The sequence below is a fragment of the Sciurus carolinensis genome, chromosome 3, assembly GCF_902686445.1.
Source record: "Sciurus carolinensis chromosome 3, mSciCar1.2, whole genome shotgun sequence".
NCBI classification, from domain to species: domain Eukaryota; kingdom Metazoa; phylum Chordata; class Mammalia; order Rodentia; family Sciuridae; genus Sciurus; species Sciurus carolinensis.
This window is the reverse complement of record NC_062215.1, coordinates 20,582,470-20,608,703: the sequence shown is the minus strand read 5'-3', so window position 1 is coordinate 20,608,703 and position 26,234 is coordinate 20,582,470. Positions and strand designations below refer to the sequence as shown.

The 26,234-nt window shown below is 48.1% G+C and overlaps 1 protein-coding gene and 1 pseudogene across 3 annotated transcripts in view; both read right to left on the bottom strand.

Annotated features, from left to right (window-relative positions):
- The window catches only part of Acly (ATP citrate lyase), a 40,889-nt gene extending 23,458 nt beyond the window's left edge, over positions 1-17,431 (bottom strand). For 2 of the 3 annotated variants that reach the window (XM_047543333.1, XM_047543336.1), the window contains exons 1-12: positions 17,279-17,427; positions 12,832-13,013; positions 11,395-11,517; positions 9,594-9,656; positions 8,956-9,146; positions 8,448-8,527; positions 7,091-7,221; positions 6,238-6,356; positions 5,047-5,183; positions 4,281-4,342; positions 2,385-2,502; positions 431-585 (exon numbers count right to left, since the gene is read on the bottom strand). In XM_047543333.1, coding sequence (XP_047399289.1) covers positions 431-585; positions 2,385-2,502; positions 4,281-4,342; positions 5,047-5,183; positions 6,238-6,356; positions 7,091-7,221; positions 8,448-8,527; positions 8,956-9,146; positions 9,594-9,656; positions 11,395-11,517; positions 12,832-12,990 — 1,338 coding nt within the window. In that variant the 5' untranslated portion in view covers positions 12,991-13,013; positions 17,279-17,427. Of the gene's footprint in view, positions 1-430; positions 586-2,384; positions 2,503-4,280; positions 4,343-5,046; positions 5,184-6,237; positions 6,357-7,090; positions 7,222-8,447; positions 8,528-8,955; positions 9,147-9,593; positions 9,657-11,394; positions 11,518-12,831; positions 13,017-17,278 lie in introns of all 3 variants that reach the window. The other variant, XM_047543335.1, reaches the window with a different exon arrangement.
- A 6,340-nt stretch (positions 17,432-23,771) lies between these two features.
- Positions 23,772-26,164, bottom strand: LOC124979252 (uncharacterized; annotated as a pseudogene).
- Positions 26,165-26,234: the final 70 nt, after the last annotated feature.

The window sequence follows — 26,234 nt, the reverse complement described above, 5'->3', positions numbered from 1 at the left end:
TGGCCCCAAAGAAATCAGTCAAGAAAAATTATGTACAACATTGTTCTTTAGAAGCTGCTTCTAAAAATGCTATTCTCACGATCTTCTGAGATAGGAATTAATAACATCTCATGTTACAAATGTACAAATGGAGAAGAGTCAGGATTTGAACTCAGGTGTGACTTTAAATTTTCAATCTTTCCATTATTCTACCTTGTCTGGGGCACAAAAACAAAATAACAGAAAAACAAAAACAAAAACAAAAACAAAAAAACACCAAACAAACAAAAACCCTGGCACAGGGATCCAGAAACCAATCATGTACTGATTTAGCCATATTTCCCATGTGCCCCTAAATGGTAAAGGAGGGACACTCACTATATCCTAGATTAGGGGGCAGGGGTGACAGGAGGATTCCTTCTGGGAAGGCAGGAGGAAGGCTGGTACCTACCGATGTGCTCCCACTGGCGTTAAGGAGGAAGTTAGCAGTATGGGCTGCCGTGGGTGGCTGATTGGGGATGGGCCGGTGGCCCAGGGCCATGCCCACAATGGCTGTCATGTGAGTCTCTGTGCCAAAGACGTGGATGGGGATTCCAGTGGTCTTCCCTGTGAGGGGAAGGAGAGGAAGCCATGATTCAAGTCTCTGAATAAATGCCCAAGTACATGGGACTCCACAAAGGCCCCTTTACTGCCTAGGTCAATGTCTGGCACTTTTGGTACAAAAACAATTATCCAGGACAAACCAGCTGTCAAGATTTCACCACTAAACAAATCTCTCTAAAGATCACCTGCTGACAAGAAGAAACAGCTTTACTGGCAGGGCTAAGTGACCAAACACACTATTAGTGTGTGTTCCTCCTAAACACAGCCTACACCTTGGCTCCCCGGTTCCCCTACCTCCTCAACCCTCATCACCAGCACTGGAAGGTGACTGTCTCCCCAGTTTGGTCTCTCTGTCCTAAACACCCTTGTTCTCCACGACTCTGCATGGAGCCAGGAACTATATATATGTATATTTTTAGATGTAGATGGACACAATGTCTTTTTTTATTTATTTATCTTTCTATGTGGTGCTGAGGATTGAACCTACTAGGCAAGCACTCTACCGCTGAGCTACAACCCCAGCCCAGAGCCACAGATCTTGACCTGACTGCTCTCTCAACACTTAGATCAACCCAGGGGCTACCTGGCCTCAAAGGCCATCTCCACACAATACAGACCCTTGCAGCATCTTCATCCAATTGCTTTCCTGTCTATTCCATCTGTGAGTGCAGTTTGGTAACATTCACTCTGCTGCCCCAGTGCCTGGTCCACAGGAGGTACTCCATGTTATGTGAATGAAAACCAGCACTTGGTACCACTTCAAGTGATTTAGGCACAGGGGACAGAGCTGGTGTTTGACACAGACACCAATTTGGGAAAATGTGAGAATGGAAAAGATTTTGTCTCTCCAATCAGAGGGCACATTCACCAAGCAAGAGCATCTTCTATCTTTCCCACTCGATCTTCACATGAAGGCCTGCTCCACACAGAACTGCTCTTAGCTACAGTGGTTGCATTTTAAGACCAAAGTGGCTGTTCCGCAAGTGCACCAGCTTCAGGTTTAATGAGGTTGACTTAAGTAGACCCCATTATAGTTCTGACTGATAAGACACGATACATGGCTTCTTGAAAGCTCTGAGTTGAGGATTTTGTGAAGCTACAAGTCACCCAAAACACAATAGGGGTGAAAGGAAATCAACATGGTACCACATGACCACTTCCTTTCCTTTCCTCCCCATTTCAACCAGGGGCAACTCTCTACTATTCTTCCAGTTGCTTGACCCTGCTCCTTTTCCCCCAACACCCTAGCCACCATTGGTCCAGAGTCTGCTTCCTCCATCCCTTCCACCTCATTCCCAGCACCATTCCCAGCCTCCTAGATGGTCTCCCTGCTTCTACTATGCTGCCCTTCTATCTGCTCCCCACCCAGCAAAGAACACAGTCAAACCTAAGTCCAGCTGTGTCATTTCTCTGCTCAATACTCTCAATGCTACCATACAGGGTCACAAAAGTCTTTCCATGTTTGTTTGTTTGCAATAAGGTCTTACTATGATGTTCTGGCTGGCCTTGAACTCATGAACCTTCTGTCTGTCTCCGAAGTAGCTGGGATTACATGCATGTATCACTGCGCCTGGCTCTATTTCTTAAACACAGAGTTGAATGACAATGCTCTTTTGCCCATTCTCAAGTTTAGACAGGTACCTTGTCAGGGGGTGGCAGAGAATGGAAGTAGAAGGAAGTTACACGTGCAGAATGGGGAATGGGAGCATGAAAGAACCTGAAGATCAACTCTCTTGCAGCAATCCCAAAACGGCAGGGCACAGACCCTCAGGACAATAGGGAGAGAAAAGTTCTCATCTTACCAACTTCTCCCATCACCCGTAAGCCCTCCTGATAGTTGGGGCCACCTCTTCGGACAAAGATTGTGACCTCGTGCTCCTTCAGGGGACCCTGATAATCTCGAATTGCTCTCACGATGCCCTGGAAGTCCAAAGGAATGACAGTTAAGTGACTAAAGTAAGCAGCCACAAACCAAGTATCTACAACCATGACAAACAAATGCACCAGGTATACCAGATAAGAGCTGCTTCCCATGAAGCATGGCATGCGCTAGGAGTCAAGGATCACATACAAGACTACTGATCTGTGTAACCCAAAGTTCCAGCATATGACCACCTGTAATGATGCTGAGGTGGGTCTGTGGGATGCAGAGAGCCAATCTCTTCGAAACCCTGGTGCACTGGGCCCCCAAATCAGCAGGGCTTGATGGTCTCTCTCATCCTAAGTCATTTTACCACTCATTGCAACTGCAGGTGTGTGAGTGTATATGTGGGTATCTGTGCTGGGGTCCTAGGAAAGGTACAAAATCTTCTTCAATGACAAAATCTGCTTAAATGCCATGTACGGTGATGCACGCCTGTAAGCCCAGCAGCTCGGGAGGCAGGAGGATCACGAGTTCAAAGCCAGCCTCAGCAACTTAGAGGCCCTAAGCAACTCAGTGAGACCCTATCCCTAAAAAAAAAAAAAAAAAAAAAAAAAGGGCTGGGGGTGTGGCTCAGTGATTGAGTGCCCCTGAGTTCAGCTTTTCCTATGGATATCTGTCCATTCTGGGAAAATGGGAGACTGAAAAGTGCTTCCAGTAGTATTTCTCCAGGCAGAGGGCAAGTTTATGAGCTGGAGTCTAATTTCTGTCACCCGTGGCATTTTACAGAAAGCTCTACACAGCTCCTGCTCCACTCTTAACAATCCTTACCAAGAATGCTACCTTTATTGCAGGGGATTAGATTAATCCCAAGTTAAAACAAAAGCTGCCAAGATGCACCTGTTTTATATTTGTCCACTGAATCAGGTCTAGTTATGGAGACCCTGTTTTAGGCAGGACTGATGAAGTACGGTTCATCCCTTCTTGAGACCTCAGATTTCTAAGACTGACTGACTTTTTTTTTTTTAGTTGTAGATGGACACAATATTTATTTATTTATTTATTTTTGTGGAGTACTGAAGATAGAACCCAGCACCTCTCATACGCTAGGTAACTGCTCTACTACTGAACTACAGTCCAAGGCTGACATCTATTCATTATTTTCAAAACAAAAAATGACTACATTTGGAACTTGTTTCTGCACAGCCCCACTGAGCTTGACGGTAAAAAATAATTAATGGCCTCCTGAGGTGACTACCTTGAAGGGGATAATTCTTGAGACACATTGTTTTGTCACCTAGCCATTATATTTTCCTTAACTCATGTGGCCAAGGCCCTGACCCATGCACAGGGAGGGACCCAGGCTGGATCAGGGCAGGAGTCCCAAGTCATCAAAACATTTTCCTCATTCTAAAGTTTTGGAGAAGATGCTGGTGACCACGAGATAACAGACCAGGAGGTGCAGAAAACCCAGAGTCAGGACAGGATATTGAAAATGAGAACAATCATGCCAGTCCCACAAACTGATCCTGAGAAAGGAGGAAAGCAAAAATTCGCTTTTCCCTATGCTTCAGATGGGAGAATTTTAGTGCACTGAATGTCAGCTGCTTGCCCAAAGACACACAACTCCAGATCCACTCCTACTAGGGTCTTCTGCCCCTACAAGAACCTGGGGTTGGGTTCAATCTCCAATACAAAAAAAAAAAAAAAAAAGAGAGAGAGAGAGAGACACACACACACAGACACACAGACACAGACCCTAACTTGGACTAGAAAACATGAGAACCTGCCTCTGGCTCAAACTTTGCTTTCCCCAGAAAATGCTACAGCTGGTTACCTTAAAAGTGGCAGCCACATTGGTGAAGTTTGCGATGCTGCCTCCTATGATGAGGATCTTGCCTGGGTTTGGAATAAAAGTCAAAAAATGGTTAGAGAGGTAGACTTGATCATTGTCCCAGAAATCCAACTGAAGGAGTTTTCACTCCTCTGAGCAAGGGTCCCCTGCCTGTATAAGGAAAAAGGAAATGGGGAGCAAGCATGATGGTCTCTCCTATGCGTAATCAGGCTTCTGCCCAACTCTCCACTACCCTCACCACCAGGTGGTGGCAGTCATTCAAACACAAACTCTATATCATTCCTTGTTGGCATCCAGAAATCCAGTTTGGTTTCTGGACAGCTTTGATGGGACGGGAAAATTAACATCGCTCTTTTACCTTCCTTCCCTCTCTCATTTAAGGGAAGGGGGAATTGGGTTCTATAGTCCCAAAACACTAGGCACTTGGTAAAGGAACACTGGAAGTCACACAGCACAGATGATATATAAAGTCATTAAGAACTGAATTTATGTCAGGTGCAATGGCACATGTGAGGATCACAAATTCAAAGCCAGTCTCAGCAACTTGGTGAGACTCTAACAACTTAGTGAGACCCTGTCTCAAAATAAAATAAAAAGGACTACAGATGTGGCTCAATGGTTAAATGCCTCTGGTTTCAATCACTGGTTAAGAAAAAAAAAAAAAAAAAAAAAAAAAAAGAGCTGTTCCCACTGGGCCACCCCAGGAGAATAGGTGGGGTGTGTGTACATGTGCATGGCCATGCCTTACCATCTGGGTGTTTCTCACGGGTCATGAGGGAAAGGATGGTCTTGGCATAGTCGTAGGTCTGCTGCTCACTGGGGGCACCTGAGTATTCTCCATAGTTGGCTAGCTCATTGACACCCCCCAGGTCACAGATGGTGTCACTGCCAGGGAAACACAGAAGTCAGTACTGGCTTGGGGGCAGAGGAAGGTAGCCCAGTGCCCAAGAGAACACACACTGTCCCCACCTGAAGCAGTGAAGTCAGCCTGCAGAACTAACATCTTGCACCTCCAACCCTCAACTCCCACACAAGCCTCACTTGAAGGCCAACTGTGCTCCAGAAAGACTCTCCTGGGCGGTGCACTTTGTGAGCCCTGACACACTTGGGCTCTGAGCAGTGTGGGTAAAACGAACAGTAAACAACAGCCCAACAAAGAAACTGCACATAGCAGGAGTCCCAAATAGGCTGCCCGATGGAGAAAACTGCTGCAGTCAGAGAAAGAGTACAAGCCAGCCAGAAAGAGATGTGACAGACCACACTTCTAGAATGGCAGACATCTACTTTTTAGAGAAAAAACTGCAAATTACTGAAAAGAATGTAGACTACGATCCCAATCTTTCTACAAAATAAAAAAGTATGAATATTTACACAGGCATTAAAATGCTGCAACACATAGAATATGGTGTTCACAAGGTGAGTTGGTAGGGAGACAGGCAACTTTCACTTGCTAGTTCATTTTCTGTATTGGTTATACTTCTGCATAGGGCACATATCATTAACTATAGAAATTAAAACATAAAAGTAGGCTGGGCATGGTGGCACTTGCCTGTAATCACAGCAACTAGGAAGACTGAGACAGAAGGCTTGCAAGTTCAAGACAAGCCTTAGCAACTTAGCAAGACCCTGCCTCAAAACAAAACATAAAAAGGGCTAGGGGTATAGCTTGATGGTAAAGCACCAGAGCACACCTGGGTTCAATCCCTGGGACCAAAAAAGAAAAAATAACATAATTTGAAGCAAATAAGAAGGTTGCAGGAGATACCGTGCAGGAGGAGCCCTCACCACAGCCTCTCAAAGTTCTCTTAGATGTTACTGCTTTGATCTGCCCTGTGAGTTCCCAGCCCAAAGAGGTGAGAGACCAGAGACCTCCAGGTCACACAGGAGTGGGTACTGGGTAGACCAGGCTGGCATCCCATCACTAACCCCCTCCTGTCACCTGTACACAACAGAGGCGCCACCTCCAGCCACCATGGTCCAGATTCTCCCCTTGGGGTTCAGCAAGGTCAGCTTCAGGCTCGCCCCACTTTTGGCATCCAGGTCTGCAATGTAGGCTTCCTAGGGACCAGAGAGCAATAGGAGGGTTCTTGGGGTGCCTCCTTCACAAGGTCCCAGATTCCAGGACCACTCCCCTTTCCCTGGAGACACACGAAGAGGTCAATCACTTTAATGGGATGGGGGAAGAAGGGATTATGCAGGGCCACACACACGTGAGACAAACACGATGGAACCTTCAAATACCAAATCCACCCACAGCCACAGCCACCACCTGGAGACAAACTTCCCAACTCCAGAACTCCACTGTCACTTCACTTCCACCACACCTCCATGCACATCTGCCCACTGGTACACATGCCCCTCCTCCCCTCCCAGCCCCACCCCTTCTCCCTACCCAGCCTGGGTGGCTTCAGAAGGCCTGACCCTGCTGGGAGGACTCAGAGGATGGGGTGGGAGGCAGCAATTAAAATTCTCAGCTAGAGCGGTGCGAGAACTACTTTCCCTTCCTGACAGGATCAGGGGGAGCCACTTGGAATTAAAGAGAAGCAACAAATCAAGTTAAGGGCCTAGGGAGGTTGATTGAGAATGAAGTCTAAAAGGATTTCTGGCTGGGATTCAGAGGCTTGGCTGACTCCCACCCCCACCCCACTGGGATTTTAAGAAAATTAAATGGTTCTCGGTCTTCCCTTTCCTGCCAAAGACACAGCCTAGGAGGGGACCCAATGCTCATCTGAGATTAGTCACTTTGCTCCCTGGCCCCATCACCCTCCATCTCCTCTTCAAATCCACCTCACCTCTGGATATGCCTCGCGCCCAAAGGGGGGAGGAAACTCTATATCACCCCATTTCACTTTGCAGATGTAGTCAGCGGTGGCATCTACTTTGGCTGCCAAGTCAAGGACATAGACACCATCCCTGGTCACCACTGCAAGAAAAGAAGAAGGAATCACATACCAGCTCTGGTCCAAACCCCTACACCCCAGACTCTCCCAAACACGCCACCCCCGTGGGGTCCCTCAAAGGCCTAGGAACTCCCTAAGCTCCTGGAGACTCAGCTTTCTCCTGCTGAAGGAAAGACAAATTCTATAGGACTATTTCCTAGTCCCTGACCTCTTGGTGTTAGGACATGGAGGTCTGTACTCATTGCCATGGCAACTTTTAGACATCTTTATAACACGCTATACTCTCTGCTTTAAATATTTAACCATTTGCCCCTCCAAGACCGTGCCATTTAAAAAAAAAAGGTGGTAGGTGTGTAGCTCAGTGGTAAAGCATGTGCTTATTAGCATGCACTGCACAAGCTCCTGGACTCCCATTTGAAGCACCAAAAAAAAAATTTAATTTAGGAATAAAAAATAAAAGTGTTCCAAGACACATTTTTGTCAGAAGACCAGCCCCGGCGTGTAGCTCTGGGATTCCTGGGGTCCTGCTAGGGGCAAGTCTCAGTGTGAGGTGGAGTGGGAAGCCTTGGGCACACCGGGTCCCCAACCGGCAGGATTCATTTACTGCTGCCTCACTGAACATCCATCTTCCTTCCCCCCAGGGCCATTTAGCTAATTAAGTTAGCACATGGCCATCTGGCCCATTAGAGGGACTGCATCCTCAGCTGGAATCTGATTTAATTTCTCAGCCTCCTGGACTTTGCCCTGGGAGGCCCTGGCCACAAAGAGCCCACGCCACTCTCCCACACCACCTGTCTCCTTCACAGCCAGAAAGGCCTGCAAGATCTTCCCAGTGTTGGGTCAATGATTGACCAACTCCCAGCAAGGGAGGGGCAGGTGGAGCCACCAAGTACACCAAGGAAAGAAGGGCCTGAGGGTCAGATAAGGGCCTAGGAAGCCTAACCCACTGGCAGCAAAAGCAACCCAGCACAGTCAGATCAGAACCAGGACTTCCCATCACAGGGCAAATTAAGGCCAAAGGAAGAAGCTAGAACCGGCTGAAAGAGGAATGATCAGTTTCCTGAGAGCTCAGAAACAGTAGCCAGCCCCAAATGAGCTTAAAAAACCTTCCGTACCTGCACACCAGTTGTGTACAGCCCTCTGGCTAGCAGAGTCTGGCTCTCGGAACACCAAGGCCAGGCTTACTATAGACACTGGGACCCAGTTATAGCTGACCGTTGCCCCATCCCACCCAAGCAGGGTCTGTTACCAAGAGGGTTGATCTCCAGGTAGGTGAAGTACAGGTCCTCGTAGAAATTGAAGAGGCCAGAGATGAAACTGGCCAGAATTCTAGAGGGGAGAGGGAGAGAGGGACGGTCAACCCATCAAGGAGCAGACTTGCCCCCAACCTCCACAGCAATCTCTCATGAACACTGACAGCCCCGCTTCCTGACAACCTGCCCTGCTGACCCCTAGCTCTCCTCTGTAAACCCTGCTCACTGGACGTCACTCGTTAGTCACTGAGGCGGAAAGGAGCTGTCAGACATGGAGCTGGGGGAGGAAGCTCCAGACAGACAGGGGCAGAGAGGTGAGGGATGCTGACGGCACAGTGCAGGGTGACTCGGGTAGCACCCCGCCCCCACACAGGGCACCCTTCCTCAAGGCAAGGGATATGCCTACCACCTGCTTCCAGCCAGGCAGAAAGGCCCACTCTGCTTCCTCTGGTCTGAGCCCAGAGCCCACCAGTCTCCCCATGCCCACTGTCCTCATCACTCAACTCTTTTTTGTCTTCAGGGGCATGGACCAACAGGTGTTTCTTGATGTCCTCAGGATTCAGCCTCTCGTCCACACCAACAAGGAGCTTCTGGGCTTTAGCATCCACATCACCCACGTCCACGCCCCCCTCATGGTGAAACAGGACATAGTCCCCTTCCCGGGCAGCATAGATGCACACATAAAACTCCTCCACCTTGTAAATAAAGACAACAGGGAGCAGGTGAGGAGCAGAGATGAACTAATTTCTACACCCAGCAGAAAACATTCATCCAGAGAGAAGACCTGTTTACCATCTTCCCCTTGGGGACATGGAGGAGAGTGGAGGCCACTACCTCCCTGGCTAAGCCAGTGTGACTCCATCTAGGGGAAGGAGTCCTGCTTTTAAGTCCTTCTTACCCAACACTGGGAAGTCCCTCATTATCTGCCATAACTTTGCCCTGCTGCAAAAACTAAGCCCTTTCCTTCATCTCTGGACTTCCTGCTCAGACTCAGGTCTGTAGTACCCTATCCCACCCCCAGTGCAGCTCCAGTGCCCCTGGTCCTGTTGGCTTTTCTCCATCAGTTTCACCTCTCCTTTCATCATTTTAAGGTCAACAAACACCTTAAAATGGAAAGACCCACCTTGGAACTCCTCACATACCTGAGTGTGTGGGACAAAGGGTTCGATCAGAAAGTTCTTGAGGAAGCCTCTGGCCTTGCCCACCTAGGGAGAAATTGAGGGAGATGAAGTTTGGAAGGACAGCACACCTTGCACCCCAGGGAAGGAGGAGATGGGGCCCAAGCACTAGCACTCTGACACCCAGAAAGGAGATTTTTCAGAAGCCAGGGCAATGTGGTCACAGATCCCCAAGTTCAAGAAGCCCTTGAGATATCCTCTTTTACCCCTTATCCTGGCCCAGCTGCACCTGGGACATGGGACCATGCATAATTGCTTTCTGCTTCCTCTGGAGGGTGATGTATGAGCTCAATGTTACCCTAACCCAGAGGGCAGAGATCAGGACTCATCTCCTGCCTACCATACTACAAATTCAATAGCTCAGACCAAGGCCATCCCAGAACTCAAGCAGAGAGACAGGCCCTTGGGAAGGAAAGGGGACGAGCATTCTGCTTTGCATGCCTTGAAGGTAGGCACACAGTGACCCGGTCTGAGGACATGAGACCTAGCCTGAAAGACTAGGGAAGAGAAGAGCCAGAGCTTAATAGGGAAAACTTCTCCACACAGATTTTACTGGCTGAGGGCAACAGGCCTGCAGAGCTAATCAGTCTAAGTGGGTCCCTGGCGGCAGCCAAGGCGAGACAGTCCTCATCCCAGTATGTCCTAAACCCCCCGCCCGGCCTGTGCGTCATTGCTGAGTCAGGGACCAGACAGTGATCCATCAGAGGTAATGAGCCGCTCCTGCCGGGTGCGATGCTGTTGCCAGCTCAGATGTCCCCAATATCCCCCTCCCAACAGTCAGCTGAGAAGGGAGCTTGATGTGCTCCCTGAGGACACTGTTCAATCCCCAGTTCCACCATCCTCTCCCCAGAGGCCTGGGAACTAAAAGACCAGAAGTTTCTGTCACCAGGCCCATATGCAACTTCAAGAATCCCTCTTTACCCATGAGGGTTGGAAATTGGAAGGTTAACATTAAGAGCTACTTTGAGGAAGCCCAATAAGGAAGGAAGACATCTCCACTGCTACCTCATTTCCTATTTCCAGCCAAGGAAGGGAAAGCTCATCCCTGGTCCACACATACCCCAGGTGATTATCAAGCCCTTCAGAATTGTGTGCAGAGTCAGGTGCGACAGCATTCCCAGGCTAAGCCAAGCCTCAGCCCCACACCCTCCCTTAGTTCTCCACTCCCTCAAAGAGTAAGAAGAAACACTTATTACTGAGCATCCCTTTGCCTTCTTAAACCATAGCTAGCTCTCTGATCTACATAGCTGAAATTAATCACTGGAGCTGGGAGAAGAATTACATCTACTCTTTCAACATTATTAACTGTCTCGTCACGTCCAAGGGTTTTGAAACAGTACATCTCTCTGCCTAAAAGATTCTGCATCTCCCATTTTCATCTCATCATCTATCCTTTTTGGTAAGCATGTCATCACAAGCAGTTACCGTAACCCTTTTGAAAACTGGAAAGAAAGCAGTTCCCGGAATGGACCTCAAGAGTCTCATTTCATGTTCATTGTTAAAGAAACAGACCATTCCCACCAGCTCTCCGATTCTAACTTTGCAGTACATCTTGTCTGCAAAGGAGTTTAGATTCTCCTATACGGGAGAATAAGCACAAAGACTAGCCCTGCTGCCCAAGGAACCAGGGCAAGGCAGCTCCGCAAACTCCCACCTCTTTACTGACAGACTGGCCATGAAGGTGAGCCAGAGTTGCTGATCTAGATGTGGCCATGTTGCTTCTATTACCACAGCGCCTCCACCATGACCCTACACCTGGACTCACCGTGGCCTCATGTCCCAGTCGTGGCTTTAGCCAAGACTTGACCCCATCCAGAGTGAGGTTGACCCCAACTAGGCCAAGCTTTCCACGTCGTTTGATCAGCTGGTCTGGTTTGACTACCAAGCTCTGGAAAGAGAAAAGTTGGAATTCAGAATAAGGAAGGAAAGGGTAATATGAGAAGTAATAGTTTGGGGATCCAAAACACAGGACAACCTGGGTAAGTTTCAATTCATTTCACTCCCAAAGTTCACCCCATTTGTTTATCAGAGTCCGCTTCTCTCACCTACCCCAGTCTAATCTTTCTCTCTCTCTCTCTCTTTTTTTTTTTTTTGGTACCAGGGATTCAAACCAGGGGTACTTAACCACCAAGTCTTTTTTGTATTTTATTTAGAGACAGGGTCTCATTAAGGTGCTTAGGTATTCACTAAGCTGCTGAGGCTGGCTTTGAACTCATGATCCTTCTGCCTCAGCCTCCCAAGTCACTGTGATTACAGGTGTGCACCACTGTACCTAGCTAATCTTTTTATGATGACCAGGAGTCTAGAGCTATCCATACCTAGGATGGAGCCTGGCAGAGGATGTGCCCAGTAAATACCTGCTGAATGAGTGGTTCCCTAACCTCCCCATGGATGTATGAGCTTCTTTATCCAACTGTAAACTCCTCAGAACACTTGGCAGAGCCCTGGGGTGACAAGGTCCTTACCTTTGAGGTAATCTGATCAAACCCATCCCTGTCTACTATAAGGTCAAATAGACAGCACCTAGCTCAGATGATAGGAAATTTGCTACCCCCAAGCTGCTTCACAGAGAGAGGAAACATCCACCCTGGGTCTTAGTCCTGCTCTCTAGGCACTGCCAAAGAAATCTAAGAGTTTCCCAAAGGCTTCCCAATGATGGTCCTGTAGGGGATCCAAAGACAGGAGCTTGTATTTAAGACTGACCCCCAGGGTCTTGACCATCAGTCATTCTTCTCCAAGTACAAGGTCACACTTCCTAATTACCCTGACACATTACTAATAAGCTCCACTTGGGGGAAAGAACAGCACATACCTATTTTTTACTGAGAATCTACGAAGTGCCAGGCAGCACACTAAATGCTTTCTGGACATTGTTGCTAATCCTTATAGCCCAGGGTGTTATCCCTATTTGACAGATGGAGAACCTGAAATTCAGAGATGTAAAATGGTTTGCCGCAGGTCACAATATAATAAATCTCATGAAGAGCTGGGATTTGAACACCAGTTTGGCTAGTTCCAAGCCCATGCCAGGGTACTTCACTAAGCAGGGCTCAGAGCAAAATCAAGACCCTGCTTAGTCCCCTATAGAGATGATGCAGACAATCTATAATCTCGCAACCCTTAGGACAGCTCCAACAAATCAATCCCTTCTCCTCCCAGACTGTGGGCCTGGAAGAAGGCTCAGTGTGGAAATAGAGCTCACCTGGCTCAGCAACCAGGGGTGGTCCTGCAGCAGGCGGGCCCAGTCTGTATCAGGGGTGACCCTGGCATATTTGAACCGGTTCTGGATGGCTGAGGTGGTGCAGATGTACTTGTAAAGGAGTTCTTTGCCCGTCTGCTCCGAAATCGCCTTGGCTGACATGGCCACAGAGGGACCTGCTCTACCTGCTGGGATGAGGAGTTGGTCAGTGGGGGCAAGAAAGGGGAGGCACCATCTATCCCAGCAGGACAGACCCACTCTCAGTTGTCCCACCAATAAAACTAAATCTCAGTTTTTCTCAAGAAGGAGGAAAAGGGCCACCCCTAGCAGGAGGGAGGGAGATCTCAAATGGCAGCTTCTCCAGCAGAGAACCTGGAAATGAAGGGTGAGGGAAAATGGTGAAGAGAAATTAAGGCAGCGATGCCCTGGCCCTCGACCCTGCTCTACTGCCTCTAGGTCACAGCCACATTCATCTGGGAGCAAAGGACATCTCAAGGGGGAGGCCAGGAATAGCCGGGGTTTGACCCAAATCTGAGTGCTGGTTCTACCCGAGGTGGGCACACCGATGCTGAAACTCACCCTCTGGGTATCTGGACTTTGAGGAGCACAGCTGGAATTGCACAAGGCTGGCCTTGCTCTCCCTACAGGTTTCATCTCCCCCACACCCAGACTCACCCAAACACACCACCAGGTCACAGGCCAGGTCAGCAAGTTTACTTAACTTCAAGTAGAATCATACTCCCAGGGCCCTGGTTGGGAGGTGGAGGCAGGGGCAGAAAGCCCAGGACACTGGACCCCCCCCCCCCCCCCCAGTACAGAGCAGACACAGGGCGGGGGAACTGTGACCTTCGGTACATCCCACCCGCCCTACTGAGTCATCCAGTTGCTAATTTAGAGCAAAACCCACTAAGCAAAACAGATGCCTCTCTGGGGACCACACTGTACTGGTCACTTCCAACTGAGCCAGAACCAGGAAGGAGACAAGAAACCATTCTTGGATCATGTGTGTAAAGAGACTCATCTTAGGGGCTAAGGGTTTAAGTCAGTGGTAGAGCACTTGCCTTGGGCTTGGTCCCTAACACTGAAGGGAGGAAGGAAGGAGAAAAGAAGGGAGTGGGGAGGAACTCATCTTACAGGAGCCTCAGTGTACACTGAGAGTATAACCCCATTTCTTAGATGAGGAATAAAAGCTCAGATGGGTTAAGAGCATTTGACCAAGAAGCCCAATAAATAAACAGATCTGAAACCTAAATGTTACTACGGTTAGGTCCCCAGAAAAATCCAGTGGCCCAAAAGAGCACTTCTTCAAAGACAAGGCCTGTGTGTCCCTTGGCTTCAGATCTGAATTTCTTCATCTCCCCTCCCCACCCTACCAGACACACCTATTTTCCCCTGGATAACTCAAGGAGTTACTTAGTGAGAGAAGGAGATGGGAAAGGAAACCAAATCATGCATGCCAAGAGCTTGACCAGATCAGGACAAGTACTCCTGTCTCCCACAAAAGCCCAGAATGGAAGATGTTGAATTTGCTAGAGGAGAAGAAAGCCAAGTACAAATAAAGGAGGGTGGAGTGGAGGAGTTGGCAAGTTTACCCATCCAGGAAGGTTGGTTTCCCTTCCTAGCTCAGGGAAGACCAGAACCCCAGGGCAACCCCCTTCCAACTGGCCAGGCTGATGGGGCTTTAGGTTCTAATCCCAGCTTGGTTATCTCCCTCCATCCCCAGCTAGCCTCCAGCTCAACACAATGGGAGTATTCAGTTTGGTGTCAGGTTCAAAGTCTAGTAGCTGGGAAGGGGCCTTCCCTGTTCTGATCTTTCCTGTAGGATGGCTTGTGATTCCTTCTCAATGAGGTTCTGAAAGAGACACCCCAACCAGCCCCACTGCCCCACATCCTCCACCCCCACCCATTTCAGTTCCATTTCTCAACCTTCTTGACTCAGACCAGAAAAACTGGTCCTGAAATCAAATGGGTACACCCGGCTTCCCCTCCCAGAGTGTAGTCCAAGGCAAATCAAGCAGGAATAGTAGGCAGCAGCAGACCACCTTCAGCAGTTCACACACCTGCAAGAGTGATCACAAACTACAAAAGAAGAAAGCCCCCAGTCAAGCCTCTCCAGAAGACATTAGTACAATAGCCACCGAAGCTGGCACCTCCCACAGTAGACAACAAAAACCAACCATGGAAAGGACAAGGGAAAGAAAAGCAACCTTTGGCAGCTGAGAAGAAAAAAAAAAAAATTGCAATTTTTTTGACACCAGATCAAATCTGATTCAAGAGCCCATCTCCACGTGGTCTTTGGAAAGTGGGCAGGAAAGAAGACACAACAGGTAGATATAGGATAGAAAAAGATTTGCCAGTTGATCAAAACAAGATTTGCAGCAAGAGTACTCTGGCTTAGATGGGGAGACTAATAGAAAGGATTTATAGAATAACAGGAAAAAGTCTGGTCTCTGCATATTCACTATTGCTAGGTGAAGGATATCTGGCTTACAAACCCAGAGGAGAATTGGTGGAGAGAAACCAAGTTACTTTAGGGTGCTCTACAACTGAACTATATCCTCATCCCTTTTTTGAGACAGGGGCTCGTTAAATTGTTCAGGATGGACTTGCACTTGCAATCCTGCTCCTCAGCCTACCCTGTCCCCAGGATTTAAGGCATGCACCACTGCACCCAGCTGGGCAGTGGCTCTTAGGCTTTGAGGTCTCATGCTCTTTGAGAATCTGAAGAAAGTCTGAAAAAAAGGTGCACAAACCCAACTGTGCATATTATTTTAAGGCACTCACCTGTGGCTATGACTTGATGGCCTCCAGACCAACCACAGTTAAGAACTTTTGCTCTTAGTGACAATGGGACAAAGTGTATACCAATCTGAGTTTGGGGAACCTCCCAAAAGTCTAAGGCCACTTCTCTCAATAGCTGAATGTGCTGTTAAACTTGTGATAGATGTTTCAGGGCAGAGCTTGTACCCCAGGAATCGCTACCTAGTAACAGGTAAATGTACAAACCATCTGGGGGAAAACATGCCAAAGAAAGTGAAAACACACATGTACATACTCTAATTAGAGAGACCTTTTTAGTTGAATGGGTTATTTGCTGCAGACACAACAGCCACAGGAGCAGAAGCAACCCACAGGGAAGGCTGAATGAAAGGAGCCTGTTCCCCAGGAAGGTATCTCTGGGACACAGCCAAAAGAGAAAAAAAAAAAAATCACTGGAGATGCTCCATAGGCTCTCTCTCTGGGAAAGGCATAAAGCACTCATTTTGAGGTTAATATCTGTAGAACTAGGATTTTTTTATTTTTTAAGAGGATAGGCAATTCCTGGGGTAAAGAAAAGGGGCAGAATTCTTTTGAATGTTCCCTGTTGCAGAAAGCACAGTGTCAAAAAGGGAATGAAGACCAGTTTTACCACCCATCAAACTGTTCAAGAAGCTAAGAGGTGAAAATTACCCCTCTGGGCAGCTGAACTACCAGTTATCCCTCACTCAACACTTCAGGGTGAAACACAGCAAAGTTAAAGAGTGGAGACAAGAGGTGAATTGGCAGACCACACTGTATTATGCACTCTTTTCCACCCCTTCCAAGATCCTCAGGCCAGACAGACCCCCAGGGATCCCCTAATGGCAGAACTCCTAGGTACTGCTCGGTATCTGCCAAGGTTGGAGATGTCAGCAGGCGCTGGGACTGGCCTTCTGCCAGGCTGGACAGGAGGGCGGCGGCAGCATCCTCCGCCCCCCACCTCCAGGACCTTGCCTCTCATCCAGACTCCAGGACAGATGAGGGGTGGAGAGATGCAACAGTACCCCCCACCCCCGCCATCTGTTGTTTAGGGGATGGGCCCGAATGCAGCTCCAAGAGCAAGGAGTGCTCTTCCAGCACTTCCTCGCGGCGCGGCAAGGCCTCCGGAGCCCTGGAGCACCCCGGCCCGCGTGGCCCAGTCTGCTCCCTCCACTTCGGCGTGGAGCGTAATCGATTCTCCACAGAACTGAAAGAACAGGCCTGAGTCTGGTTTGCGAGGGGTCCGAGCGGGACGAGTCGCCACCGCTTTTTCTACTTCCCGCTCCGGCATCCGGTAAGGGGCCCGGATCGGGGTAAAAGTTGGCCCGAAAAAGCCCGAGGAGGTTCCATAGTTGCCGCCGGGTGGAGCAGAGGGGCGCCAGGACGCGGCAAAGGCGTGGAGGGAAGGGAAGAGAAGCAAGGTCGGCGGGAAGCCCTGTGCAAACTCCCAGGAACAGGAATGGAGAGGGGGAGGGCCGACACGCGGTCACTGCCCGGGGTGCCGCACGAAGGCTAACCTAAAGCTAAGCCCCCCAAAACTTCCAAGCAGGTGCAGGGAGGGCACGTGAGCACCAAGCCAGTGTCGGAGGAGGCGGTTCCGGGTTGGGGGAGGGAAGCAGGAAGCTCCCAGGGGAGTGGTGGTCTCGCCAGCAAAAACCGCCGCTGCACTCACCTCTCCGCGAAAAGTCCGAGCGCGGCGCTCCCTCCACAGGGCCGGCTCACCCAACTAGCCCGAGCGCTCCAGCCGCCGGTAGCCGCCCGGGATCCGGCTTTTGTCCCGGCCCAGACGGGCTTCTCCCCGCCCCCATCGGCTCACGGCGGGAGCGGCCCAGTGATTGGTCACACGCGTTCCCTAGCCTGAGCGCCAGGGCTCCTCCCAATTCGCTGCCGTGGTGGCCCCGCCCCTGGGGCGGGGCTCAGGGGCTGCTGGGACCTGTAGTCCTGCGAACTCTCCGCCCCAGGCGGCTGCGGGACAGGGCGGGGACCGGGGGCGGGGCCTCGGGTGGGGAGATGGGCTGGACTACGACCAGAGCAGAACGTACGCGGCTGGGGGCCGTGGCCTGATCTTTTCGGGGGCTGGGCCGAGAGCCGCTCTGGTCGGGTAGTTGAGGACGGGAGTTGTTGGCTCAAAAGGCCGAAGCCCTTCTTTCGGGAGCTGGCGTCCCCTCTCATGGGAGAAACTTACGTCCTCATCCCAGCGCCTGTAATGGACCACACCAAACCCAGTGGCTCATACCCGCTTCTTAAACAACCACGACAGGCTGTGTTCCCATCGCACGTGGCGCCTCCCTCTGGCTCCGATCCACCTCATTGAGCGGGTGGGGCGAGGCTTCGAGCCAGGCTAACAGATCTGACGGCCCAAGGAGTAATAGGCCCGAGGAAGGGGTGAACAAGTAGGGCTCGGAAGGCACCAGTCACAATGCATTCCGTCGCTTTCACCTGCTCACCTCGGCGCGGATCTGGGCGGAGCTGGGCGGAGCTGAGAATTTAACGGGAGAGTCTGGCACAGGGCTGGCGCCATCTCTGCCGGTCTCTTGTTCCCACCCAACCCAACACTTAAAACACTGGAAGTAATAAACTGCCACCTCCCTTCTCCGTTACCTGCGAGAGACAGACCATATTTTCCGAACCAGAAACTGAAATACCCAGTCTGACTGGTGCTGGTGAACTTGCGGGGCAGAAGATTTAAAATCAGACAGTCCTAAAAATCAGGACATATTCACTGCTCCGAAATTCTGGAGCTTCCTTTCCAGCACCTGTAGGCTTTCAGAGCTGCTCCCTGAACCTAACAACTGTCTAGCTCCAGGAAGAAGGCCAAAATCATGCCCTGACCAGCTCAGGTGATGAGATCAGCCCAGTGTGCAGGGAATCAGCGTGCCTATGCCCCGGTCAAACACCCTGGGTCGTTTGCACTCTGCAACAATGTTGCCACACTCTTACTGACAAATCTTCCCCAAGCCCCTCTTCTCCCCAGTCCCTTTGAATTCAGAAGTGGAGTAGCTGAACTGGCTACCCATGCCTGTGCTGAGGGTTACCTGATGATGTTACTTATTAGTCCCTTCCCTAGCATTCCTCCTCACTTGCTCTCCTCTCTTGCTTCTAAAATGGGGCAGAAGCCCTAAGGGGTCTTCTATCTTTCCAGGATTGAGCTCCACCCCTACAAAGAACCTCCCCAAATAGTGCAAACCAGTCTTTGTTTTGTTTTTGGTGGTGTTGGGGATTGAACTCAGGGCCTTGTGCCTGCCAGGCAAGTGCTCTACCACTGAGCTATATCCTCAAACCCAAATAGTGTAACTTTTTGTCAAGGACTACCTCTCCTTAGGGGGAGGGGAATGTGTGGAAATGTGTGTGTGTGTGTGTGTGTTGTGTGTGTATCCTATGAAGGCACTGCAATTCTAGCCTTGGAGGACAACAACTTGGTCTTTGTGGGCTAAACCAGAAGACAGTAGTTAGAAGTAGTCATCTCAATTATCCCTCTGGTTGGAAAGAGTCACTACTGGAAACTTGTGCTGCATGCCTGTAATCCCAGCTAGTTGGGAGGTAAAGACAGGAGAATGACAGTTTGAGACCAGCCTGGGCAACTCAGCAAGACAGTCTCAAAACAAAAACTAAAAAAGGCCTGGGGATGTGGTTCAGTGGTATAGCACCCCTGATACCACCAAAAAAACACTGATAAGAAAACAGACATTCAGGTGGAAAATAAACTGTAACACTGTAGCAAACTCTTGGTATGTCAATTTGGCAATGTCAATAAAAAATGTTAAATGCACTTGCCCTTTGCTCCAGCAATTCCATTTCTAACAATTTATTCTTCAGGTATGCTTGCATATGTTCCTGAAGATAGGGATATTTGTGTTGTCTATACTGGTATATCTCTATCACTTTGAATATAGCCCAGCATGTAGTAAGTGCTCAATAAATATTTGTCGACTGATTAAGAACTGCATCTTGGTGTTGCTGGGTCCAAGCTTGTAGTCCTGGCCAGGGATAAAAAGAAAGTAACTTTAGAGAATGAGGGTGTAGAGATGCTGGCCTGAGGGACCATGAGCCAATCACTGAGGTTTTCCAGTTTTCTCAGTGGTCCCATTCCAGGACTCTACCCTTAACCCCTAGACTCCCCAGGGAAGATTTTCATTACCCTACAAAGCCCCCACAGAGGTTCCTCTGGCCTGAACTAATCAAGGTGGGTTCCATCTCCTTATTGTTCTATATGTAACTTAAAAGCTATAAATCTTTTCCTTTCCCCATTTGAATTACCTCTTTCCTCTTCTGGACTGAGCTGGAGGACAGGTCCTTCTTGCTGCATGTAGAGGGTTATAGGCATCATCTTTACCCCTAGGATTTGGGGCACCGTATCTCAGTTCCAGAAGCCTTAGACTAATTAGGTACTCCCTTCTAGATTTTAATCCATTATAGCTAATATTTATTGAGGAGCTACTATGCTAGCACTCAATCCTCTCAGCAATTGTTTGAGCTAAGTGTTATTATCATGGCTCTTGTTATGGTCCCCTGAATCTATGTCCTCATCTCTGACCCCTACAACCTACTACAGGTGAGAAGGAAAGACAGAAGTTTCTATTCAGTGGGTCTCCACCATTGGACTGTAACTCAAGGCCCAGGAGTGTGCCTGGCTCATTTTGCTATCTCCAGTTGCTAGCATGGAGTTAGTTAGGCACATATTAGCCACTCACTTAATGCAAGACTGAATAAATGCTGGAATAAATGTGTAAATGAAAAAAGAAAGTGTAGGGGAAAAGGAGGAAGGAGATGCAGCCAGGAGGAGGGTCTTCTGAGTCTGTCCAGTTCTAAACCCTCCTTTATCCTTAGGACAGCAGGAATCAGGAGCTTCCATAGAGGCATATCACCATTCACCTTGTGAAAAACCAAGGACTCACGAACTGCCACAACCCTCACTTTGGCCCTGTACTGATTAACCTCTCATTAGTGCCAAGGGCCCATGTGTCCCGGGGAGGCTTCCCCTGGAGGGGCAAAGAGAGCCCTTCCCTCTAGTTTGACAGTGGCTGCCCACCCCCACAGAGGTTGGAAGGATGGTCAGTCCAGTTCCCTAAGCAGAAGTCATCCCAATGGGAAGGCAGCCTCACTGCCCAGGGAATAAAGATTCTCTAGGGCGACCACCCAGCTCCAGGATGGCCCACCCTGACCCCCACTCCACTCTCACCCTCTCTTACATCACCACTGGCTCTTTCCTATCAGATAATTTCTTGTGAAATTCCCTGTTCTTTCAGAAAGAGCCCGTGCAGCCCCTCCTATACACACAGCTCATTTACCCTTGACTTTTACATAAGACATATTTAACCTTATCTTTGAATGAGTTTATTACTTTTGATTTTTATCTCTCTTTGCCATATTCGGTGTTTGGAAATTCTCTCTAGAGCAGCAGGAGCTGAGGTCACAGTGCCAAGCTCTACCCAACCAATCTAAAGAGCTTAGGAAACTGTTTCTCACCCTGTGATATTTGGAGGTCTCATCCCAAGCACGGATTCATTTGCCTCTCTCCCCCATAGCTTAGGCACTCTCCCAAAGGCGTTCAGTCCCAAGTGCTGCTTCTTCAGTCCCTGGTCACAGATTCACAGAACATGAGAGCCGAAAGAGACTTCAGAAATCCAACCCTCATATTTTATAAAGGAAACAGGGAAAACTAAGGCCCAAAGAAGTGAATTTACTGCAGATGGGAGGGCAGATTGATGCAGTCCCTGTGAAAACCATTTGGTGCTATCTAGTAAAACTGAAGAGTCACATACACCGAGAGCCTGCAGTTCCACTCCTAGGTCTATATCCTGGAGAATCTCATGCACACATGTGCCAGGGAACACATGGGAGATTGTCCTAACAGCATTGATTGATAAGACCAAAACCTGGAAGAAGCCCAGATAACCTTCAATACCTGGATGGATGAAGAGGTGGTAGCAGGTTAAAATGAATGAACTGCTGGGTGTGGTGGTACACACCTGTAATCCCAATGACTCAGGGAGCTGAGGCAGGAGAACCACAAATTCAAAGTCAGCCTGGGCAACTTAGAGAGAACTTGTCCTAAAAGTGAGTAAATAAATAAAAAGATAAATTAAATGCTTAAGGTGATTTGCAATTCTCAGAATAAAAAGTTAATTTATCTAACATATAAAGAGCTCCAATAAATCACTAAAAAGATCACTTAAACCGGGTCAATGGCACATGCCTGTAATCCCAGCAATTTAGGAGGCTGAGGCAGGAGGATCACAAGTTCAAGGCCAGCCTCAGCAACTTAGCAAGACTCTCAACAATTCAGCCAGATCCTGCCTCAAAATTAAAAAAAAAAAAAGGAATGGGAATGTTTATCAGTGGTAAAGTAACCTTGGGTTTACTCCCCAATACTGAAAAATAAAAATAAATAAATAAAATTAATGAACTGGAGGCATATGCACGACAGGAATGACTCTCAAAAGCATAATATTGAGCAAAAGACAGTGGAACACAAAATAACAGAAATAGTATCATTTAAATACAGTAAAGAATCAGGGGCTGGAGTTGTGGCTCAGTGGTAGAGCCCTTGCTTAGCACATGTAAGGCACTGGGTTTGATCCTCAGCACCATGGGGGGTGGGGGAGGGAAAGATTAAAATAAAGGTATTGTGTCCATCTACAACTAAAAATATAAAAAATAAATATAGTAAAGAATCAAAAGAAGTAAAACTAAATTGTATTATTTGAAATGGATAGAGGGAAAAGTATAAAGAAAATAAATGATCACAAACAACCAGACCAATACATGTTTACTAAATATACAATGTGCAAGCATTACTCTACAATACATAATCTTAAAAGTCTCTAATAAGGCAAATAACTCATAAGAATTGAGTAAGTAGCCGGGTGAGGTGGCACAGACCTGTAATCCCAGGGGCTCAGGAAGCTGAGGCAGGAGGATCATGAGTTCAAAGTCAGCCTCAGCAACTTAGAGGCCCTAAGCAACTCAGGGAGACCTTGTCCCTAAATAAAATCCAAAAAGGGGCTGGGGGTGTGGTTCAGAGGTCGAGTGCCCCCAAGTTCAATCCCTGGTACCAAACAAACAAAAAAACCAGGCAAAAAAAATCCATAAGACAAAAAAAGAAGTTATATAGTGTATCAAAAGTGGCATTATGAAAAGACGAGAAAAAAATACAGAATGGAAGAAGGAAATCAGGAATTTTCTAATGAGAGGTGGGGAGTAGAAGGTTGCAGTATTAATTAGGGTGGTTAGGGTAACTGTCCCCTCAGAAGAGAGATTTGAGCCTACACCTGAGGAAGGCAGAGGGAGCAGCTGAGGGGCTGCAGGAGTATTCCAGACAGAAGAACCTGCCAGAACAAAGGCCCTAAGGAAGGAGCCCTTCTAGCATTTTCCTGGTGAGGGAGCAATTGTGAGGCTGGGTAGCTGGAACACAGGGATAAGGGCAAAAGGAATCTTCTGGCTGCTGTGTTGATAAGGCCAGGCGTATGTGTGTGTTGGGAGGCAGACCAGACCAAGGGGGCCGTAATCCATGAGAGAGGAAATGGGGGCTCAGATCAGGGGAGTGACAGTGAAAGTGGATTGAGCTGGGGGGGCGGCTGTGAAGAAGACAACCTCCTGTTTCTCGAATCAGCTGTGTGATATTTCATGGGTGTTCATTTTATGATCATTAAACTACACATGTATATTTCATATATATTTCTGTACCTATATTCTATTTCACAATAAAAGAAGGAAGTAACTTGAGAAGCTGGATAGTAAAGGGCTGGACGTGCTGGAATCTAATTCCTGCCAAGGCAATCCAAGGCATGGATCCCAACCAAGCTCACCTATATCCGGGTGCTGTGCCTGGGACCAAGCCTATCTATCACCTCTCAGCCTCAGTGTTTTATCTGTGAAACCTGGAAAATACTGCCTGATTCCTTCATTCACCAGAGTACAGTGAAGATCACAAGGTGCTTTGTAAACTGCCAAAAAGCACACATTATTTTGTTTTGCCTTGCTTCAGAGACAGGGTCTCACCAAATTGCTGAGGCTGGCCTCAAACTCTCAATCCTCTCAGGTCAGCCTCCTGAGTAGCTGGGATTACAGATGAGTGCCACCACACCCAACTAAAGAGCACACGTTATTACTGCTATTTTATTGTGCTTTAAAAAAAAAAAAAAAAAAAAAAAAAAAAACAGCTATACTGAGATGTATTTAACATGATATATTGCACATATGTCAAGTGTCTTGTTTGATGAGTTTCAACACATGCAAACACCCATAAAGCCATTACTACAGTCAGGATACATATCCTTCACCCTCAAAAGTTTCCTTGTTACTCCTTTATAATCTACCCCTCTCTTCCCTATTGCTATATTCCCAGGAAGTACGCATTCCCAGTATTGCATTATGCATATAAATTGCATTTTCTAAAATTTTATGTCATTGGAATCAGTCTTTTGGTTGTTGTTGTTGTTCCTGGGGATTGAACCCAGGGGTAGTTTACAACTAAGCCACATTCCCAGCCCTATTTATTTTTGAGACAGGGCCTCACTAAGCTGAGGTTGGCCTTGAACTTGTGATGTTCCTGTCTCAGCCTCCCCAGTGGCTGGGATTTCAGGTGCACCTGGCTCACAGTATTTTTTGTCTAGCTTCTTTCACTCAGCATAATTATTTTGTGCTTCATCTACATTATATGTGCATCAATAGGCCATTCCTTTTTATTGCTGGGTAGTACTCCATTATATGTATAAACTATAATTTGTTTTCCCATTCACCTGTTGGTGAATATGTTTCCAGTTTCGGCTATTACAAATAAAGTTGCATTGAATGTTCATGTTCAAGTCTTTGTATGGACATAATCTCATTTCTTTTGGGAAATCCCAACTGAGCTATCTCCCCAGCCCCACATTTTAACTTTTGAAGGGGCCATCAAAGTATTTCCTAAAGTTATTAGACCATTTTACATTTCCACCAGCATCATGTGAGGGTTCCAGTTACTTGACAGCCTTGCCAACACCTACTAAGTTCCATCTTTTTAAATTTTTAGAGGTCAATAAACACACACACACAAACACAGAGTCACATTCCAGTATGACAAATATCCCTTCTTCAACCAGGAGAGAGCTATACCACATCTGGGCTCCAGGAGAGTCTTCAGAGATCCTATTCTGGCTGGCTTCACAAATGACACTTTTATTAGATAAGTGGGAAGGGGCCAATTGCACCCTGGGTGTTGATTGGGGCTTTGTGTGAGCACACAGCTCTGCTGCTCCCTCTTCATTACCCCCTCATCACATATAGGTAACTCTGTAACTTTCTGCCCATCAGCTCATGGATGTCCAGGTATCTGGAGACATCTAGTCTTGGAAGTGTAGACACATGGACTTGCTCTTGGATAGATCCATTTCCTTATAGCGGGGAAGCACGCACTCCTCATGGCAGACACTGGTCATTCTGTACCATCTTCTCCACCTCCAGCTCTGCCACCAGCTATTGTGCCCTGAGTGGATCCGTCTCAGCTCAATACAGTGGAGAGGATCTCCTTCTGGCCTTCTGGTTCACAGCCTTGGACAGGTCACAATTCCTATATTGTCCACAACTTTGTGCAAATCCAATCTTTTAGTTGGCATTCTCCATATGTCTTCTTTAGTCAAGTAGCTATTCTAGTTCTAATCCCTTGGTCATTTCTCAGTTGGGTTATCTCATCATCAAGTTGTAAATTCACTGCCATGTGTAGCAGATTCAAATTCTTTGTCAGATACTTATACATATTTTGCAAATATTCTATTTCAGTATTTCAGTTACGGTTGTGTTATCCCCTCCCCCCCCCTTTTTTTTTCAGTGCTAAGGGTTGAACCCTGGGCTTCTTGCAAGCTAGACAGGTGTTCTACAGGTGAGCTAAATCCCTAGCCTTTGTGTTACAGCTTGTGATTTTACCCTTAATAGTGTCTTTTGAATAGCAGGGGATTTTAACTTGAATTCAAAATTATTTTTCCTTTCCCATGTATTTTCTGCCTTACATCCCTGGGCCTTTTTATTTTTTTGAGACTGGCCTTGAACTCAGGATTCTCCTGCCTCAGTCTCCCGAATAGCTGGGGTTACAGATGTATGCCACCAGGCCAAATTCTGAGTCCGCTTTTTTTGGTGGTGGTGAGAGGATGGGTAAGGAACTCAGGATAGACCTTAGTCAAGGCCCGCTACAAACAGGAGCTCAATAAATAGGTTAAACTGAATGTTGAACCTGGAGTTATTTTCCACTGTAGTCTCCTGCAAATTCTCACATCACTGAGGGTTCTACTATTTTCCTGTTCATTTCGCTGGTGGAACACGCAACGCGTTCAAGTGCCTCGCTTGGGGTCACGCGGGACTGCCCCAGTCCTCGGCCTCCACGTCTAAAACTCTCCTTGATGGCGGTACAGGGGCACGTACGCCTTACCCTTACTTGGAATTCTGCCTCCAGCTCTCTTGTTTTCTTGACTGCCTTGCACAGGAGGCTTTCGGCGTGGTAATTCGGGAAAGAACCAGTGAACCGTGCCACCACGATCACCCCGGAGCCCCGCCTCGCTCCAGCCGCTGTCCACGCGCTCAGCATTCGCGGACCCGGTGCGCGGCACGGCGGCCCCCCGCGCACGCGCACGCTGGGAGGTTGCGGTGGCGGGGGG